Consider the following 21,577-nt stretch of genomic DNA (forward strand, 5'->3'; position numbering starts at 1 on the left):
TATGTTTGTATGTATGTGTGTATATATATATATATATATATATATCTATATATACCTATATATAAATTTTTGCATTCAACTATCTCCTCTAGTCTATTGTGAACCATCATAGTTTTAGAGACTTTTAATGTATTATAATATGTTGAAATTTTAATAGTCATTATATATATATATGAAAATAAATATAATATACTTTAAAAAATATTTATCAAAGATACATATTTCAAGTTATTATCATTTGTATGTATATATGTATGTATGTATATGCATATCAATGATAGTTTAAACACAAAATCAATTCATCTCTACTATTTTTATTCTAAAATGTGTGTATATATGTATTACAAATATTAATGCTATATATAAAAACATAATAAAGTAAATCATACTCTCCATAGTATTTATTGTTTTTCTTCTCTTCTTAAATAAAATATTTATCTACATAGTCTTCTAGTATAATATATAAAATAAAAACTTTATTAAAATTGACTAAATCACATGAGTTTTAATATTATTGTTTTCATTTTTTCATTTGACCATGATTTTGTATCAAATCAAAATTCTCCTCTTTCTACAATTTTAGTAATTTTAAATTCATCATTATCACACATCAAATACTACAAAAATGTAGAAACAATTGAAGAAACTTTGATATCTCAGAATTTGAATCAAATCATTAAAAAGCATTTATTTATTTTATGCTTTAAGTTTAGACCAATATAAATTTTGCTCCACATTTGAATTGTAACATTGGAGTATAATGCTCACTAAAAAAAAAACAAATTATAAAAGTGTTAGTAATGCAAAGTTGGTTTCTTTTATTTAAGACCAAGTAATAAAACTAACTTGTCATACGTGAATTTCAACCCTTGATGTTTAGAGTCACAGGAGAGTATAATTGAGGGATGGAGCTAAAATGAGTTTGCTCAAATAATATACCCCGCGTTTAGATTCACGAAGCCAGGTCCCCCTTCCCCGTTGCTTATGATTGCTCTCTCGCTTCAAAGCCCCAGGAGCTCTGTGCTTTCGTGCTTCAAATTGCTCAAATCTGTACATGCTTACACGCCGTAGTATAGCTCTGCTGCACGCCATTTTAGAAGATCCCGTTGTCTGAGTGGCTCGGGTCGGAGAGAGACATTTGGTGCGGATGTGGTGGATGGAAAGAGGGTTAAAGCACGAGTTTGAGTGCAGGAGGACGTCTTGCAGACCGAGATAGTGTGTTGTGAAAGCTGATAATAGTCGTGCCTAGATGAATGGGATCTACAAGAGTTGTGGCCAAGTGCATGTGCCGTGTGAACTTCGTTTTTGGATGAGCATGGTGTGGTGAGTGTTTGTACAGTTGCTGTGCTTGGCTTCATAAGCGTCGTACCTGTCGTTGGATTTATAGTTCTTGTTACTCTGATTTTTCTGTTTCTGGTTGTAAAGCAGTTCAAGATTGCGTTCTGTGTCTCATTGCGTAATCCGTTTTTGGTTGCTGCTTAGTTAAGGTCGCATAGGATGGTGGATTTTGAGGTTTTTTTGGTTTGATTTTTGTGTGATGGTTGTGAAGAGCTTGGGGTTGGCATTATTTGATGACATGAATGGTTATACGGCATCGGTAAATTTCATACCTCCGCTACTCTGTTGGTGAGACTAGTGAATTTGAAAATTACATACTGAATCATCACAAGATGAAGGGAACCATGCTATTTAGAGAAAGTTATACTGCATGAATAATATATTGATTGATTGATTGATTGAATGCATTGTTGTAGGAGAGGATGGTTACATTGGTGAAGCATTGTTTGGATAGTGGTATTACTGATTTATTATAAAATGGATAATTATGTTGATATTATAGAGAATTTTGTAACAGAAGTATGTAAAAGTATTGCCAGAAGTTGCTAGATGATATCTTTTATTAGTAGAGTTATGTAGTAATTAAACATGTTATCTTTTCATTTTAGAAATTATAAATGAAGATGAAATTTGAACACCTAGATTTTAACACCTTGAAAATTATAAGATATTCTTTTTATGCTTTTATATAAAAATTATTCCTAAATATATAGTAGTTTTTGAAGAATACACTTTGTTCTTTTTTAATTGTAAATATTCAAAATGGTTGTTGATTTTATTGTAAATAACTCTAATAAGTTATAAAACTTAAGCACTTATATAAATTAAATTCAATCAAATGTATAAGATTTTCCAATTCTCTTAGAAATGATGTTAAACTTAAGCATCCATTAAAATTAAGTTTAACCAAATATATAATTTTTTTTTTAATTTAATTGGCAATGATATCAAAATCAAATATTTACATAGATTAATTGGCAATGATAGCAAACTTAAACATTTACATAGACTAATAGGCAACAATATCAAAACTTGGACAATATAGGATTTAAGTTCCAATATTCTTAAATAATCTTTATTACTTCATCAAATTGTAAAAAAAATTTGTTTTTTATTTTATTTTTATTTTTTATAATTAAATTTTTTCATTATTTATTTGTTTATTTATTTATTACATACCTCTCCAAACTTATTTGCATTATTTTTCATTGAGTAAAAAATTAATAAAGTTGGGATAGGTTAGACTAACTAAGATATTGTCTTCTTTGATAAAAAGATCATTGTAACTAATATCCATTGTTTTAGTTGCAATATACAATCCCTAATACTTTGATTTATAAACTTTTCTAAAATCTCTATTATTTATAATTGAATTTATTTGTAACTTTTTATATAAATAGAAAGTTTTGTAACATTTAGCTTTCTACCTTCCTTGTGGAAAATATTTTTTATTCTTTGAAATTGATGATTAATTAATTTTAAGTAGTTGCAATGAATATCTTAATTTGCATCATTTAATCTCTTATAGAGACTTTTATCATCATTCTCTACTTCATTAAAGATTGCAACATTTATAGAAATAGATATAATACCTCTATACTTATTAAAATTTTGCCGCAAAATTATATTTTTGGCTATATCATAATACTTCAATTTTAAATATAATTCTCTAAAATATTATTAAATAATAGATAGTCTTTTAAAATATATATTTTTTTTACTTATAAGAACCATTCAAAAAATTATATTACATAACAAAAACTTTATTAAAAATATGATAAATTTTTAAAAAAAATCTACATACACATACTTGCAACAATCCACATATAAAGATTATATCGAACTTTATTTATTCTAAGACATTTTATACAAAAAATATACTCATTTATTCAATATTCCCTAATAAATCATTATTTTAGATGTTACAATATCTATTTGCAAATCTTCTTAATATTATAATAAAATAATATTGATATATTATGACATACCAATTTATAGTTTATAATCACATTTACTAACAATGCAATGCTCTTTTTATTAAATATAAATTATTACATCTAACATGTGTCAAATATATTTTATATGACTAATTTTGGTATTTATATGGTTGTTTTAAATTGGATGATATTTACTTTTAAAAATATATATATATCCAAAGAACTAAGTATAAAAATTAATACTCTATTTTAGAATAAATTTTATAATTGATGCATTACTAAATATATAAATTCAAATTCAAAATCAAAATTCACAAGTAATATATCTTAAGTCAACATTTATCGATTAATATTCTTCAATTTTAATGATTATTTTTATCATTTAAATTTTACCATCTAAAACTAATAAATTAATAAATTCAAATTTAAAATAACTTGCAAATTCAAAATCATTCTTGCACCTTATAATTTTTTGATTTTATTAATATGTAATTTTGCTGCAAAAAATAGTAAATTCAAAATTCAAAAATTAATCTTATAATCTTTCAAGCCCTACAAAATCTTACTCAAATTCTTCATAATGGCTTTTTAAGGTGGTAAACTTATTTTTACCAAAATCTTAAAAATATGCCCTAAAACTTTGTAAAAACCAAAAAAAATATATTATATTTTTATACTAATAATTTTAATTTAAGCTTACTATTTTTTATGTTGATGATTTTTTTATAAAAATAGAATCAATTTAAATCAACAAAAAATCGTATATTTTTATATTAATAATTAAAAAGATATGAGATTATTTTTTATGTTTTTTCTACCTACTAACAAACATTTATATATTTTTAATAAATAACACATGTAGATAGAATACATTAGAAATGTTGCATCAAAAGTAAATCAATGAACTTACTAGATATCCATTTGTAGCTTGTGGTCTTTTTTTCAATCCCCTACAATCTTGTATTATAATATGAAATAAATACTTTGTATCTAATTCTACTAAGGGAAGTTAGGATTTTTTATATTTGTTAACCTAGAATATTTTTTAGACTTGTCAACAATCAAAAGCAATAAAGATTTTTTTATATCATGGACAACAAATATATCCAATTAATTGTTGCATAGCCTCTAAATCTTGACAATCAATAATATTACTTTCACCATAAATTATCAAAAATGTTGTTGGTTTACATTCTAAATTTAAATTATGTTCTTGAAATTCTGAGAATATGTAAGAAAAAATTAAATATTTACTAAGAATATTGAATTAATTATAGTACAAGCACAATTCTACGTTAGACTATTTTTTTTACATACTACTATAAGATTTTATCAATAAAATCAATAGTAGGAAGTTTAATTTTAATTTAATACATTGATTATAGTTACTTATCATACTTGAAGATAATTCCTTTACCTTTTATAATGTAATTCAAGTAGTAAACTTTGGCATCAAAGTTTGCTTCAAAAAGAATGTGCTTTACTATAACTTTGTTAATTATTAATATTATATCAATTCTTTGGCAATAAAATTTATCCTTCAATCTAAATTATCATAAATTTATGATAGTTTACTACGTAAATTAATTTATATTAGAATAATTTATGATAATTTTAAAATAGAATGAAAATGGTAAAAAAATTGAGTGAATATATTTAACCTTTAAAAAATTGCTTAAGAGATTAGAGATTTAAGTCTCATAAGTAGTGTATATAAGTGTTTTAAACAAGCCATGTGGCCTTAGTCTTATCTTTCTACCTACATTCAAGGTGCTACAATCCGTATAGAACATGTTCACATTTTTCTTTACAATTACTACATTAGTTGCTAGTCCTCCTATTTTCTACTAGTAAAATTATTTATTTTAAAATTAAAAATTTATCATTGTGCTAAAAAAATCCAATTAGCATAGAAATCTTACATGGGTTTTAAATATTTTTTAATTTCTTCATAATAGCCTCCTAAGGTGGTAAAATAATTTTTATTAAAATCTTAAAAGATTTCTTCAAAAATTTCTAAAAATATCTAAATAAATTATTAATAAATTTTATATAATATATTATTATAATATAATAATAAAATAATACTAATATCAATTTAAAATTACTTTACTTATTTTGGTAAATTTTTGTAGTAACAAAATTAATATAAATCAACTAAAAATTATATTTTTTACATAACTAAAAAGAAATGAGGTTCTTTTTCATCTTTTTTCTACCTACTAACTAAAATTTATAGGTTTTTCTTTTTATAAATAATACATATAAATAAAAAAATTAGTGTAGACATTGATTTTAAAAACTATTCACTAATTCTTACAATGCTGGTCTATAAGTCTCAATTCTTGCAATGCTGGTCTATAAGTCTAGGTTGGACTGTGGGGAGGATTTTGGAAGTGATTTCTCATTAGATCGCAGAAATGATCTCATCGGTGCCTTCGGGTTCTTTCCTTCAAAGACAATCTAGATAACTCCATTATAAATGCGTTCGACGTGTTGTGGTCACTGACTTATTTGTCTTCATTTACTAGTGCCCCTAATCCATTTCCGCCTTGTTGATTTACAGTCTCATGAGTAAAGGTGAGAACCTCAGATCAGGTTTCCATCTTGATATTTCGTCACTTCCCAAGGAATGAAGAGCTAGCAAAAACAATTCTTTGATTTTGTGAGGTGTAGACACGGATTAGTATTTAATTGTTGTGCTTATGGGATGGTCTTGCTGGATGTCATAGAATCCTCAGATCTTACTCGGCGAAAATTTATTTTGTGATTGTATGAATGCATGGTATTAGTGTAATGGAACACTATCCAATTCGAGGACTAAGGGCGTGAAAGACACTCCAAGGGTAGGATCAAATCGCAAGGAAATGTGATTGTGCGCTTGCAAGTGAGAATGGTTACATTCGTTCAAAGTTGTGTCTGAATACGAGCCAACAATGGTTTTGATATCAGTGTTTGAGAACAGCGTACAACACGAGGATTGAATGGGATTTTTTAGGCCTCGAGGCAGCAAGAAATAATGTCCGTAGCACTTCAAAGCTTGATGAGAACTGTAGATCAGGTTTCAAAAGTATCGAACTAATATCATGAACTATACATAAGCTTCTCTAGCTTCGTGAGTTATATCATTTATTGATTGACGTTCAGATTTTAATGTTTAGGCATCTAGAACTTGTTTGAAGTTCAAAAAGTTTTTGCTTTTTTGTGCATTGTAGACAGGATCAAATGGCTTTTCCTCGTCGGAATGTAATGCTATCTTGTGTATGGAGGATGGAATTCAAAACCGAAGAATAAAATGACAGTTTAAAGTCACATAGCCTTTTGCATGTGTGGTCAACTTATAATTGGAAAACTTATCACTGATATTGGTGCTTAGTAGATCAACTTTTTAACTCACAATGTATAACATTGAATGTAACTTGGAAGAAGACTTACTTAGAATCAGTTAAGTGTTTACATTTCTTTAATAAAAATTTAAAAATACATTGTTCTAAAATTAAATGTATGGCAATTTTTTGTATGATTTATTAGTTTTCTTTTGTAAGTATATTTCAATCAATACCACCATAAGATTGATCAATTTTCTTCTATATTTTACTTTGACTATATTGAAATATTGGTTTTATTATTATTATTATGATTATTATTAATAATAATTGATTTTGTTCGTACTTAACATTATTAATGACATCATTTTCTTTATTGACAATTCTTTGTAAAAACAACTTGAGCATGATCTTCCAAGAATTCTTCTTTATTTTGTACTACTCTATGTAGATTATTATCATTTTTGTTTTTCTTTTTCTTTTTTATTTAATGATATATCTAGTCATCTTTATAATCTACTAAACTTGCTTGAACGCTTTTATCATTTTCATCAAAATGAACAAATGCTTCAGAAGTAGTATTGCTTCCAAGAAATTAAAGAGGATTTTTTAATTGCCATTGATTAATTTTTTCTTGTGATACCATCACGTTTTCAACAAAATCCCTTCTATTTTCACAATCCAAAACACTTTCCAATGGGCTAGATGCCCTTAGTTCCAATTGTTCCTTTTTATTGATTATTGTTGGTTTTGTGTGCGTGGTAGATAGCCATTGATCAAATTGTTGAGTTTTCTTCAAACGTGGTAATGACCCAACAATGTCTTTACTAATATTTTTGCATTGATTAAGTGACTTCTGTCCTATCAAAAGCATTATATTTCTAGATGGGTTTTTAGAGATGGCAATGGCCGCCAAAGCAGCCATACGTGCATCCCGTTGGGCCTTTTTGCATTTATCAACTTTCGTAGTTTCTTCATTTTTTGATTTTTTCTCTTGGTTATGTTCTTTTTGGACTTTGGCAATGGTTTCTTTTACCTTCATATCAAATGAATGACTAAAAATAGATTGTGCTCCATCCAAAAATTTATTATATAAATCTTGCTTCTTTTTATCATGTGATGGATATATGCACTCGTATTTACCCATATTCTTTGCTTCGTGGTCTTCAAAGTCATGGTTTAAATGGAAAACCACTTGGTTGAGTTTTGAGGTGTGTTTGGGCTTGTCCATTGCAATTGGGAGGGGAGGTGATTTTCCATATAAGCGCATTTGGGCACCTTTTTTATCCTATACATTACTTCATATTAAAAATAGCTTGAGTTTATTACATATAAACAATAGACTTGATAAAGCTTTATTGTTTATTTATTCAAGTAAACTGATCTGATTTAACTGGTTGTTAAAATAGAATGAAAAGAAACCCTGAATTTTACGTACTGATTAGTGATGCATAAATGAAAAGATAAAAGATAAAACCTGTTGTCTTAATTTAGAAATTCCCTGAGGATCCATTTGAACCAACTTTAAAGTGTCAGTGATTAGGCTTTCCTTTACTTTGAGATCTAAAGGAGTGTCAATAGAAAAAGATGGTGAATGATTGACCTGTTTCCAAACCCTTGTTGATTCATTAATACTTTACATATTATATGTTTTAATTAATAAATAAAACCCAAACACAGCTTCACACACATACCTCTTTAATTTCCTCTTAGATTTCTATATAGGCACATACACAATCACTTACTAAGAGGAAGAGATTGAAATTCAGACGTCATTAACTCAAACTATTCAACATTCAATAAAATAAATACATTTGCATGCACAGGTATCAAATTTGTATCAATGCTTCACAAATATTGGATTTTGTTATGGTTTTAGAATAGTTACATGAAATAATTGTTTAGAAAACAATACCTCTAATAACCATGGAATACATCTATGGTCAATGAGAACATCCATCCCGAGGAGTTCAAAACACGATTGTCCATTATCATCTCCCACATAAGTCTTATAATTATGTTGAAGGAGTGGCACAATGGCAAGAATGGTCATCACCACAATGTGGCATATTTTTTGGTGAAGTATTGTTGTGTCAAAACCTTGAATTGACAATGTCTTGAACAAAGATGTTAATGTCCACTTATGACCCTTGCTTGTCTCATTTTCATTTGTATTGAAACAAAAGTTGGGATTGTATTTGTTCACCGCATAATTGGTCAAATGCATGCAATTTTTTGATAAATTTTCTGGCCCAGGTTTTTGATACCTTTCCGTACAAAAACGTGCAATTCCTTCCCTATATTAACAAAAAGTTTTTATGTGCTCATGAAAACCGTTTTTCTCATTTAATACAATAGTGTGTTTTTCACTTCATTACTCCAAAAAAAAAAAAAAAAAAAAAAAAAAAATCTATACATATATATATATATATATATAGAAATGTTGTTATTACTAAATATTACATCCATCCATCCATCCATCCATCCATCCATCTAATCTCAACATCACTGATATTAAAAAAAACAAACAAAACACAAAGATTTATATATACAACAAGATAAGTAAAAAAAACGAAAAAGAAACTAAAGAACTAACAAAAAATGTGATGGAAAAAAAGTAAGGTCAAACAAACAAAGATGAAAAAAATTATTGTGTTGTTTAAAAAAGGAAAAAAGGACCTGTAGAGGTAAAGGCGAAGAGGATCACATGAAAGGATGAGCACGTAGATGCGGAGGTCAAACTTGAAACCATTGATGAGCATGGGCTTGGTTATGTATTTCTGCGCCACGAGGTTAGAGCCGGGGAATCCATCCATGGCTTGCCGCACATCTCTCACACTTTGTGCTAACACCACTCCTCTGCCCTATATATATAGTAATATTTTAATACATAGATAGACATATGCATTTCAATAGATAGATAGATAGATAGATAGATAGATATGAAATTGAATAAATTTAAATGAGATTGGTTCAATGATAGAGAAGCAAAGAGGATAGCGGTGATGTGAAGTTGCTCACTTGGCTACCATTGTCAGGTTTAAGAATGAAGGTCTTCACTTTGGACCGGCTAAAGCAATTTAATAGATTGGATAATTGATTGGGTAGGATGAATGCTTGCGGAAAGAACATGTAGTCAGCCGGGAAGAGCCTTCTCATATCCAGTATTACAAAAAAAAACAATGCATCAAAGATTGGGATGGAACAACCCAACACTTCTTTTATGTAATAATGTTTAATTTTTTATAAGTAAATCAGTGGAGGATTTCCATATCAAAGTTTTATATATATAGATAGATATAGTTTTTATAATCATGAAATATTGTGTGAAGTGTGTGTGAAATGAACAGTATTGAGTGGGCTAAGTGTGAAAGAAGAAGAAGTAGGTTTATACTTGCGCATTGTTGAAAGGCTGCAAAACAATGATTTTTTTCTGCATATTGCAAGCATTCCATGAAAATGATTGATTTTTTGTCCCTTATTCAATTTCATAAGCTTGTCAGGACCCACTGATAAATCTGAAAAGTTCATATGTGTGTATATATGTATACATGTGTGTGTATGGATATGCCAGTAAGAACATCACATGTTCTGAAGCAATTATTTATTATATAAGAAAACTTTCAATAATCCTTTAAAAAACAATCCTACCATAAATACATATGCACTTGAATATTAAAATATCAAGCTTAATTGTAAGAAAAATAAAATTATTTCTGAAAATAAATAACTTTTTGAGGGTTTTACTGCTTGAGATATTAATCCTTAAAATGAAAAAAATGATAAAAAAAAATATAAAACTAAATTGGTTCAGAATTATTAGAAAGTGATAACCAAATCACGTAAAATAAAGAATGGTTTAAAGGAGTTGCAGGTTACCAGTCCAAATGAGATGGCATCTTTTGTCATCTTCTTGACCTTCTTCCCAACCATTCTTCTCAAGAACAATACGAAGGACTTCATATTTACAATTGGAAAGATCAACAAGTGGAACATCATTCTTCTTGCTCTTTCTTCTTCCGCTCTTACTACTTGTTTTCTTTATTCCATTTTTCTAATTGTTTTTTAAATTCAACAAGAAGGTATTCTTTAAACAAAACTATCAAAAATCTAACTTTGTTAATCTAAAAATAATTTTGAATCCGTTATTGAGTTTGAAGCAATTTTTATCAGAACCGGTTTCATCAGAGGGTTTAATGACCCTATGAGTTATTCATTATGCAAAGATTTATATGAATATATATATATATATATATATATATAACAAAGAGCTCACCCCTGTAAAAATGGACACTCCCAAAGAGAACAAATCTCCATATTTTGGTGCATTTCTTTTGTTGGTCTGTTGCATTTTTTGCAATATTCTTGAAATGCTCTGTAATGAAATGCATCATCTGATATTCAAGTTAATGTTGTGAATTATTTCAACATCATATTTTACATGCAATGATAGATTGGTGACTTAATCTTTGAATTTATTAAAAATATGTTTAATATGTATTTAATGTGTTAGAAAATAAATCATTCCATTTTTTCTTTAAGGAATGCACACAATAAACAGCACATTCATTCAGAATCTAAACACATTGGTTTTAAATTCTGTGAGTAAAATTTTGTGTAACATATAAGCACTTGATACTTCAAAATACTCCTTAAACCTTGGGAATTTATTTCTCTCTGTTTGTATTTTTATATTATGCACTATACATTAGAAATTATTCTTTATAAAAACAAAAGAAAAAAATTATATTCCTACACGAATTTACTACAGCAATTTTTAATATTAAAATAATTTTAGGGTTTTGTGTGCTTTATTTTTTAAAATATTTAAACACTGCAATTCTTTTGTAAAAATATCAATAAGTAATAACATTTGATAATTTTTTTATTACTGTGATTATAATAAATCTGATCAATAATTATTAGTGAAGTATTAAATTTACAAATTACTGAAAAATACTTGTAAATCCTTACAAAAAATTATTTTGAGCTGTTTGACTAAATCTGTAATGGAGACACATTTTTATCCAAAAAGATACAAGTATAATTTTTTAACTGTTCTTAGTTCATTAAAATCTGATATCAAACTCTTATTCCCTCAAAATTTTCAAATTTATTCTAATTTTATTGGATTTCAATATGTAACACCTTTTTGTTTTAAACATTTTTTTTGGTTTAGATGCCACAATAAGTTGTTTTTAATATCTGTACGTTATTTTTATAAATAAATTGAAATTTAGAAGTTAGAATGGAAATGAAATTATGCAACCCTGAATCATGAATTATACTACTTTCATTTCAAGCTGAAGTTCAAAAATTTACTACACAACAATAACAAAATTTGCTTATTGGTGTAATATATAGTCATTAATGTTTTTAGAAGAATGTTTAATACATATTTATGAAAAGAAATTATGCCAAGTATAAAATTATTTAAATCTGATTATGAACACACCCACCTCCAAATCACCTTGTTTTGTATTCATTTAATTGTCTTTCCTTCTTTTTGATATTATCCTCATTTGTATTATTAGCAATATCAATTTTTGGATACAAAAATTATAATTTACATAATAAATTCATTATTAAGATCATTCAATATACAATGTGAACATCAAGAAAACTAAAAATTTAAATATAAATTTAAATATTCATTTCATCTAAAAACATTACTGAATCTAGATTATTATTTTACTCTCATTTCGTGCATTGTGCCTAAAAATATAAATTATAAAATGTCTTAAATAATCTAAAAAAAATATTTGGAAAAAAAAAATTATAAGATTTAATTTCAACTGAAAATTCATATCAAACATAGAAATTGGGATTTTTGAATTTGTTACTTCTTCTTGCAATCCTCAACTAAAAAATTTGGACATAAATTTTCTACTAATTACATAATAATTTTTGTTGATTTTATATACATATATATATATATATATATATATATATATATATAACCATTTTTTTAGATTGCATTTAAAAATATGTGAATATATATATATATATATATATATATATATAATTCTTTAATTTTAAATTACTAAAATTATTAAAACATAATATTAGGTCTAAACTAAATTAAATGTATACTACACTCTATACTTAAATTTACTATTAGGTCTAAATTATACTAAATATATAATTTAATTTGCTGGATTAATATTATATTTAACTTAAATGAAATATAAATTACTTATCTAGAAATATATATATAATCTTTTTATACAATTATAAAAATAGATCACTTAATTTAAGAAAGAAATAATTAACAAAAAAATCATGTAAAAATAAAAAAAAAATACATTAAATTAAAGAATAATAATGATTCAACTAAAAGTAATATTAGAAGTTAGTACACACTTTTATCAAAGTATAGATTTAGGATGTGGTTAATTTCATTGAAGTTTTTTCTATTGCCACTACTATCCACTACATGCCATTATAATTTTGCTACTACCACCATAAACTTTTATTTATTTATTAATTTATTTATTATTTTATGTTAAATTTAAATTCAATATCTATTTTAATATATACTTATATATAGTAAAAATATTAATAGATATTATTTTAGAATAAAAAAATTAATGAAATATGTTCAAAGAGTGACAAGTTGTAGTGGTTGTAGAAAAACTTATGGTGACATGTAATAGATGGCAAATGATGGTGGCCTAGCAAAATTGTGGTACCATAAGTAACACCCTTGATATGATAATTTTTATAATTAAAATTAACAATAATTAGAAAAAAAATTAATATTTAAGTTTAAAAAAGTATTTACAATGACTATTATTAAATTATTAGTATATTTTTATATCTTTAAGTTGTAATAATTTTGATCTTAACTATTCAAATTTATATAAAATATTCATTTAAAAATATATATTAAATTATACAAGATTTATAACTTCAATTTTATTTTCTCCTTATAGAAATTTTTATTATTTGAAAATAATGAGCAAAAATATTTAAGATTAATAGACCTTTTTATTCCTCAAAATCGACAATTTTTCTGAATTTTGCTAGGAGGCATGATATGGTGTAAGATTTATAACTTGATGTCATTTGTCTTCTAAGATTTAGAAATCATGTTAATAAATAATATTCAAATATATTCTATAATTTTTTTATAATTTAATTCGAGAAGAATGGATCAAAATTAAAAAATTAAAAATATAGAAATAAATTATAGCTAATAATTTCGATTCAATGATATTTTATTTTATTTTTTAATTATAACCAAGATACATTTAATTTTAATAGTTCAGATACATTTAATTTTAATACTAATAAAGATTCTATATTCTATTATTAGATAAATTTTATTCTTTAATTATTTATAAAAAATCAAAATCATTTTAGTTTTGATCCTATTTACTTTTGTAGTAGCTCAATGTAAAAAAATAACAATAATTAAATACTTTAATATATTTACTAATACAATGATGTATTAGTTTTTATAAAAATAAAAATAAAATTATAATAATAATAATTATATGTTGTTTAAAATTTAAAATTTTTAAACCAATACATATATATATATTAAATTTTTATTAAAAATATATATTAAATATATATAATATATATTAAAATTTTAAACATATACTCATTATATAAAAATAAAAATAAACTAAAATTGTAGCAATTGCCAATAAAGTGTGTGATTTGAATTTATTTTATGTTACATTTGTGCTAAATTTAGATTATTTAGTTAATTTGTATAATTATTTTTTATATATTTAAATCATAGAAATATTCTACCAATGAGTTTTTTTATTTTTTGTACCGATATTTTGAATATTAATTTTAGTATATAATTTATAATTATCTAGGTATATATAATATTTTTAGTAGAATAATATAGTATAATCCAAGTAATATCTTATGAAAATATAAAAACATTCTTATGCTAATTATATTTAATAAAAAATATTAATTAAATTTATATTATTAAATAATTTATAACTATGCATAGTTAGAAAAAATTGATCTTCTTATATAAATGTTGCAACAACTTTGAATATGGTAATGTTTAAAGAAATAGGATATAATATATTACAAAAAAAAAATTGCCTAGAAAAAGTATTTTGGCTTACTCATTAAATAATTACAAAACCAAATAATATATCTAAAGTAGGTTGATTTTTAAAATCCAAATTTAGTTAAGTAATCTACATATCAACTTCACAACCTTATATACAACATAATAGATAGTAAATTTTCTATGTTATAAGAGATAGAATTTAATAACTCAATTACATCAACTATTTTCTCACAAGAACAAGTAATGGGTGTGGACAGCAAACAATTACATTCAAATATTATAACCACATAATTATGGCTGAGATACAAGAAGGCTTATAATGTAGATAAAAACAAGATTTCATAGAGGAATTAAATAGACTAATGATAGCCTCAATATTTTCCTTATATATACTATTTATAAAGTGAAATACTTGTAGTATAAGCTTCTAATTTCTTACCACCAAAACTATTCAAAATTTCTCTTAAAATATCTTTTTAAATACTACTAAAAATAATTTTTTAAGAATTCTTTATAGTCTAGTTTGAAGAATTAAAAATAGTATCTTTTAAATACTACTAAAAATAAGTTTGAAGAAATTTTTTCAATCAAGCTATTAAAACAAATCTTTCTAACAAATCTTTCTAGTAAGTCTTTACTTCCAAGTTTATTATTAAAAGATTCTAGAAAGTTTCTTCAAAGATTTAAAAAAATGACGGAGTTATTTTCATTTAGACCAAGTTATGCCAAAATATAAATATCAGTAAAAGGAATTTTAAATTCTATTAACAGAGAACTTCGAAAATATTTTTATAGACACCAACTTTTGATTAGAATACAAAAAATACATAATTGATTTATACAAACTATCTTTTATTTAGTAATCTTCTCTTAAAATATAAATTCACAAGTTTCAACATCTAAAAAAATAAAAAGTAAAAGTAAAAAAGTATCGTACATGTGAGTGTTTTAATTCTGTTTACAGAATTGATTTCTTTTCCTTTTCTTTTGTTCGACCCATCAATAAGTTATTCTCAACAATCAATCCACACTCAGTTCATTATTCAAACTTAGTACATCTTTCAACCATACTCTACAAGCCACTGCTGACCATTACCAACCTATTATTATGATCAAATACAATACCAATCAATACCCACTTATCACCAACTCTCATCAACATCTACTCCTTATTCCAATATTCAACTATCACATTTAAAACCACTAAACCATAGTTTTCATATAACAATTGCATTAAAAGCATGACTTGCAACTGCTGTTGTTTCCATCATTAATGCTCAGGCAGGTTCTAATATTTTGCAAACTATCTCCTAATTGACAGCAGAATTTAAAATGACAAGGGCCCTCTCACATTTACATGGTCCCTTCAAGCTGTTCTTCTGCACCACCGCAAAAAATTGCTAGAATCTAGATGATCAGGAATAGTTTCTCAAGTCTTTTCTTTGACAAGGAAGAGAAGCTAAAATGAGCACTAGAGCCCTGCTTGCCCTGTCTCAAACGCAATCCTCACACGCATTTCTCTGCTGGCTCCATTGTCCTTACTACGTGGGCTGTTGTTGATCCCCTCCTTTGCATGAACCTGCACAATAGCTGGGAGCCATGCCCATATCCTTGCAGTATGTGTCTCTTCCTCCCCCACGTCTTGTTCACATTTTGCTGCAACAACCCACCATTCTAAACACAGAACGTTCAACCCAGCCATCTCTTTTCATCGAAGCCCTTTTCAACGTGATCGACAGTCTTGGTTCTTGTGATGAGATTCTTGTATCCTGTCTAGACAAACTATAAATTGTAAGGCAAAACACACTCGGTAGTGTCACCGTGAGTTTTCTTGCCTTGGGATTGTGGTATGTTGTCAATGAAAAAAGTGCATAAATTCGTCACATTGTTTATCTACTGTCTGCGATGTAGTTTGGACGTGAACTCTATTGTTTGGCCAACGTCTCGGAGTTGCGATGCTCACGCAAGTCGGCTGCCAACAATCGTGGTTCCCAGATGTGAACCCATCCAGCAGGTAATAATAAACTATCTGCATGATCCATGATAGTGTGGACCTCAAACGTGTGCGTTGTGTCGATTTGGACGTAGAACAATGTTTTGTAGAAGCCGACTTCTCACTGATGTGCAAACAATAGGAGGCCATGCGACAGGTCTGTGAGGACTTGGACGAAAGGAGTGGCTGACGTGATGGCTGCACATGCACTGACGGGATGGACCAGCATCTGAATAAGTTTAGAATATTGTTCCCACGAAGGAAATCATTCAGCGAGACCTCGATCTGTAATCCTGGTTGCGTCATCAGCATAGTCAAGAAGTGCACAACAAAAAACTACGTATAATTTCAACACCAGCCTTAGGCAAACGATACTACCGATGCGAAAGCAGTACCTCCAACATAACCTACTTGCTGTTGCACAATAGGAAGGCCAATGCAGCAATCCATCCATGTAAACTAAGAAATGAAGAGATAACAAGAAACTGCTGAGTAACTCAAGAATTAATCCTTCGAATATGCGTCTCCATTAGTACGGCAGACCTCGTGGCCGAGACAGCCCAGGTCACCTTCAAGTAATGAAGGCACATAGAAAATAATTCAATCAACAAAGTTGTTCAATCATAGCGAGATCGTCCAATTCATCTGAGTTCGTAACTGGAGCATTTTCTGAATACAGCTATTGCTTGGGAGCCGAGGTCTGACACGGACCCACAAGAAACCCTAGGACGTGAATGTGGCACTTATTCAGGTCACTGGTAGCGTCTACTACCGCTGCGCATCGTGCAATTTATCACCAAAACAGGAGACTTCTTGGGTTCCTGCAGTGAAACAAGAAAATAAAAAGAGGTGCACTATTGATAACACAGCATTGTGATGAAGAGATAGCACCGAATTTTCACACGAATGACCTGATAACCTTCTATGTAAAGTAGCCACATATTCTGTGTCCCACTTGCAGCGAAATATCACTGAGCACGTAAACCTCGACCCAAATCGTACTCGTCACACACCCAGACCGTCGTGCAATTTTCCACCATGTACTTGAATGGATACACAACAACAATTCTCCAGCGACACTGAACCTATCCAGCTGCAGTCCTTGATCTAACTACCTGCAGTCACTGGCTTAATCATTTGTCTGACACCCTACGCCAGTTGCGGGTGCTTCCATGATGGCCACCCTCCATGAAAGACTCTTCACGGAGTCGCACAGCCACAATTCATGAATCATCAATTGCCTATTCCAACTATAAACCATGGCCCCTTCCACGCTCCCGACTTCTGCGCCTGTGACTCCGAGACACTATGCTCCCTCCCAGATTCTCGTTGTTCCCAGATGAGTTGCCAGTCAATCTGTTCGCACTGTTACCTTGAGCCGGCTCTCCCCATAAAGTGCTGCGCGCCGCACTACTTCGAGGTGTATGGTACCGACCCCGCACCAAAGATGGCGGGCCTCTTCCCCCGGCCATCGATGCTGCTGGACCAAACACTTGGAACAGCAGGAACACCGTCCACCAATTCCCATCATCCCCCGGAAAATCATTCTCGTCCCCCTCCTCATCGTCCCCTTCACCATCGCCATCAATCACATAATCTCCCAGCACAGTCGCGCCAGGCATGGTTGACTGTATCGTACTCAGTACATCCCCTAGATCGCGCTGCCGCTCCAGCTGAATCCAACGATCTTGTCGAGTGCGGTCAATCTCCGACGGCCTGGCTAATGGGTGTGTGCATCGAGCGTGTTTCCGAAGTTCTTCGTACGGCCCGCTGAAGTTGCATGACTCTTGAGCACATGACCTCAGCTTCTGATTCAGGTGTGAGCGGGCAGCCTCCACCACTTTCCATCCCTTCACTTTTCCTCTACAGAGGGGACATAAAAGCTCACCTGCATCCGGGTCTTCTGCTGGCACGACGGTGTTAGTGTTGTCCGTCTCGTTGCTTGCCCCCGCAGACGACTGGCCCGAAGTACCATCTCTCACATCACCCACTTCCACGGATGCCTCCCGTCTGTAGTCCACACCGCCACTCTCTCCTAGACTTCTCACAACACGCCCTAGGGCAGGCCCCAAGCCTCTTTCGCCCTCGAAATCATCCACCCTATTCACAACTGCTTGTTCGGTTACTGAAACATCTGCTTCCCCAACGCTAGCCAAAGGTAGTGTATCACGGAGTTCGTGAGCCTTCCTATACTGATCCAGGCAATTTGAGTGCCGGTAACTCGTATCACACATGTAAGGGCGACAACCCTTAGCATAAGAACTGCAAATCAACAGAACAGCATTGTGTGGATGTTCCATGCATACGGGACATGTTGCTTCTTCCCACTCTTTTCTCTCTACAGAATCTTCACCTTCCGTAGAAGAGCTTTCTTGTGCCCCGCTCTGCCCATATCTCGAGTACGGCTTATACCGCAAACTCTGTGAACCGGACGACAAACGCGACAGGTTACGAGACTCCTTCGGCATCCTACACTATTTACAGTTCCACGGAACACAAAAGTCAGCATCTTCCTTCGTTAGATATCCGGATCATAAACCAACCACCCGACCCCACAGACATTCACAACACATGTGCATTAGGTCCACTTGTTCACACAGAAGTCCGCATCTTCCCATTCGGAAGCACGGTCAAAACTATCCTCAACCTTCAATAACATGACAAGCTACAATGCCCTCCAAGGGGTATCAACAATGTCAAAAAAACATTGCAAAGGATTCGATCACAGCACTCCAGCATACCATGAAAGTCAAGAAAAAAAAAAAAAAAAAACCTCACTAACTTCCCTTCGACAACAAGCAGAGACCAGCGTAGGGCCTCTTATCATATCATACTTGACCAAGAGACTTACAAAAGAAGACAGTCTAGATTCAATTGGAGAATCTTGCGTGAGACTGGTTCCCTTATTAAAAGGCAGATCAGGTTTAACATACAAAGGGGGCCATAGCAAGACATCTATCTCTTCAGTAACCCTCATGTAACTCCACAAAAATGAATATATGAACTCTTGTTCAGAAGCATGCGTGATGCATCACCTGATAGATCCCTTGTCCCAAGTAAGCCGAAAATGTTCACAAACACTTTGCGCACGAGCGACGGGCGAGAATGAAAAGTGAAAGTGGTAGAGAGCTCCAGATAAGCCGGTCAGACCACACCTTCAACCAATTAAATCTCCAAGCCCATCAAAATCTCCAAAACTCCTTCCTGTCTTACCGTTTCGCACAAGCTAAGATCCTTAGGTCTGTCACTCTGCCAAACAAAGGCTGTTCAACAGCGACTAAACCACACCATACACAAGGAATACAAGAGCAGGAACCCTCCCAAATGATATATGTGTAGGGTTCCTGAAACAGACCCTTTCGCGCCCGCCTTATAGAACAATCTCCGGGCAGAGCAAATTACGAAACACAACCAACCGCCTCCACACTTCAAGGAGGTGCTTAACTAGCACTTGGACGTATAGTTGTCAACCTCAGGCAATCTGCCTAAACTTCTGCATCTGCCAGCGATGCTTCGCCTTAGCCGTCACCTTCACAGCAGCAAGCCACAAACTCCTCCAACAAAAGGGATCGCCAACTCTGGCGAACACAAAGAAGTGGCCAAAAACAGGAATCAAGCACGTAGGGTTTCACGACGCACTTCGTAAGGCACCAAGGCCCAACTCCACACCAATTCCAATCTTCCAATCGCCCCTTGACAATCAAATCACAGCATCGCACACACGCTCTTCATGCACGACGCCTCCCCGTCCCCTGTCGCACAATTTCACCAGCTCACACCGAAGGCAGAGAGACCAACACCACGCAACTCGCCTCCACAACACTCTTCCCAACCAAGGGCCTCACCCCGAGAACGAACAAACTTGTACGCAGACCCCCGGGGGTGACTTGTCTCCTGTCAAACGGTTCGTCGTTCCAAGCCAGTCGTTCAAGGCGCCCAATCATCCGCCACAACAAGCTTTCAGAGCTCCCTCCACACACACACACCACCACCACCACCACCACCACGAAACCGTATCACCGCCTCAATTCCCCCATCCACCACATCACATTACGTCAGACGCTCTCGGTAGGTAGGGCGCCATAGCCAAGGATGTCTACAACACCAGCAACAACAACAACAACAACAACAACACCAGCGGCAGCAGCAAGCAATGGATCTGAAGAAACGCCACCGCGAACTGAAAGAAGACGAAGACGAAGACGAGGGCTTGCTTGCTAGCGAAAGGGCGATGGCAGCACACTTCGTTGTTATTGCGGCATCGCACTCACTCACTCATTCACTTGCTAAGCTTAGCGCAAGCTTGGCTTCCTGGCCACGAAAAGATCCGGGCAGGGCAGGGTGGGGCAGGGCTTTGCCCTGCCCCACCAATTAATTTCTCGCCCTTGCTTCGCTTCCCCTTAACCGCCGTGGGAACGCGATCCCATATCGTATATGTATGGTACATGTATCGTATTTCGTACTTCGATGTCCGTGTGTATTGTATTTGTTGGCGTACATTCGTGACAAAGTGGTGAGATCTGGTGGATTTTATTTTTATTTTTATTTTTTTATGTGTGTGGGTTTTAGCTACACCCAACCAAAGCTGATCTATTATTATTACTATTATTGTTATTCAAGGCTCCCCTGCCCCTTTAGCCCCCATTCTCTTGGTTATATTTGGCTTGTGAAACATTTCTTTTTGCTTAATGTAGTCATGGGCTTCAACTTGCTTTAGCCCACTTTCTTGTGCATTTTGGGATGGAGAGTTTTTTTTTTTTTGTTCTTTGTTTTGTTGTTTGTTTGCCTCTTTCTCATTAATGACATTTGTTGAGCCATGTTAATTGGATTGGGATTTGAAACCTGAATATGTAATATTATGGTTAGCATATCATTGGCAAGACAATTTGTTGTGTAATGAGTTGTTGGGTACATACTTCTAGTTTTGCTTTGCACT

General features: G+C 31.1%; 1 protein-coding gene and 1 long non-coding RNA gene across 36 annotated transcripts; both read right to left on the minus strand.

Moving 5' to 3' along the window:
* Positions 1-5,370: 5,370 nt before the first annotated feature.
* On the minus strand, positions 5,371-12,535 carry LOC112283373 (uncharacterized). 32 transcript variants are annotated; one of them, XM_024521973.3, is made up of 10 exons: positions 12,061-12,535; positions 11,750-11,806; positions 10,878-10,976; positions 10,481-10,655; positions 9,996-10,119; positions 9,623-9,752; positions 9,281-9,465; positions 8,517-8,898; positions 8,079-8,204; positions 6,193-7,889 (listed from the first exon to the last, which is right to left on the minus strand). In XM_024521973.3, exons 3-10 carry the CDS (start codon positions 10,950-10,952, stop codon positions 7,197-7,199), a joined length of 1,890 nt encoding a protein of 629 aa, XP_024377741.1. In that variant the 5' UTR covers positions 10,953-10,976; positions 11,750-11,806; positions 12,061-12,535; the 3' UTR covers positions 6,193-7,196. The 32 variants fall into 32 exon arrangements, 29 of the variants coding, with proteins under 29 accessions (XP_024377740.1, XP_024377741.1, XP_073390652.1 ...); XM_024521972.3 differs by lacking the exon at positions 11,750-11,806 and having other exon boundaries at positions 5,371-7,889; XM_073534551.2 differs by lacking the exon at positions 11,750-11,806 and having other exon boundaries at positions 9,623-9,671; positions 9,996-10,078; positions 10,481-10,558.
* A 4,933-nt stretch (positions 12,536-17,468) lies between these two features.
* On the minus strand, positions 17,469-20,901 carry LOC112283624 (uncharacterized). Of its 4 annotated transcripts, none has more exons than XR_016503466.1 (3): positions 19,997-20,895; positions 19,677-19,890; positions 17,469-19,115 (listed from the first exon to the last, which is right to left on the minus strand). It is a non-coding gene; the product is annotated as an uncharacterized LOC112283624 (long non-coding RNA). The 4 variants fall into 4 exon arrangements; XR_012217706.2 differs by having other exon boundaries at positions 17,469-19,110; positions 19,997-20,848; XR_016503465.1 differs by having other exon boundaries at positions 17,469-19,110; positions 19,677-20,901.
* Positions 20,902-21,577: the final 676 nt, after the last annotated feature.

The sequence above is a fragment of the Physcomitrium patens genome, chromosome 6, assembly GCF_059467195.1.
Source record: "Physcomitrium patens ecotype Gransden chromosome 6, ASM5946719v1, whole genome shotgun sequence".
NCBI classification, from domain to species: domain Eukaryota; kingdom Viridiplantae; phylum Streptophyta; class Bryopsida; order Funariales; family Funariaceae; genus Physcomitrium; species Physcomitrium patens.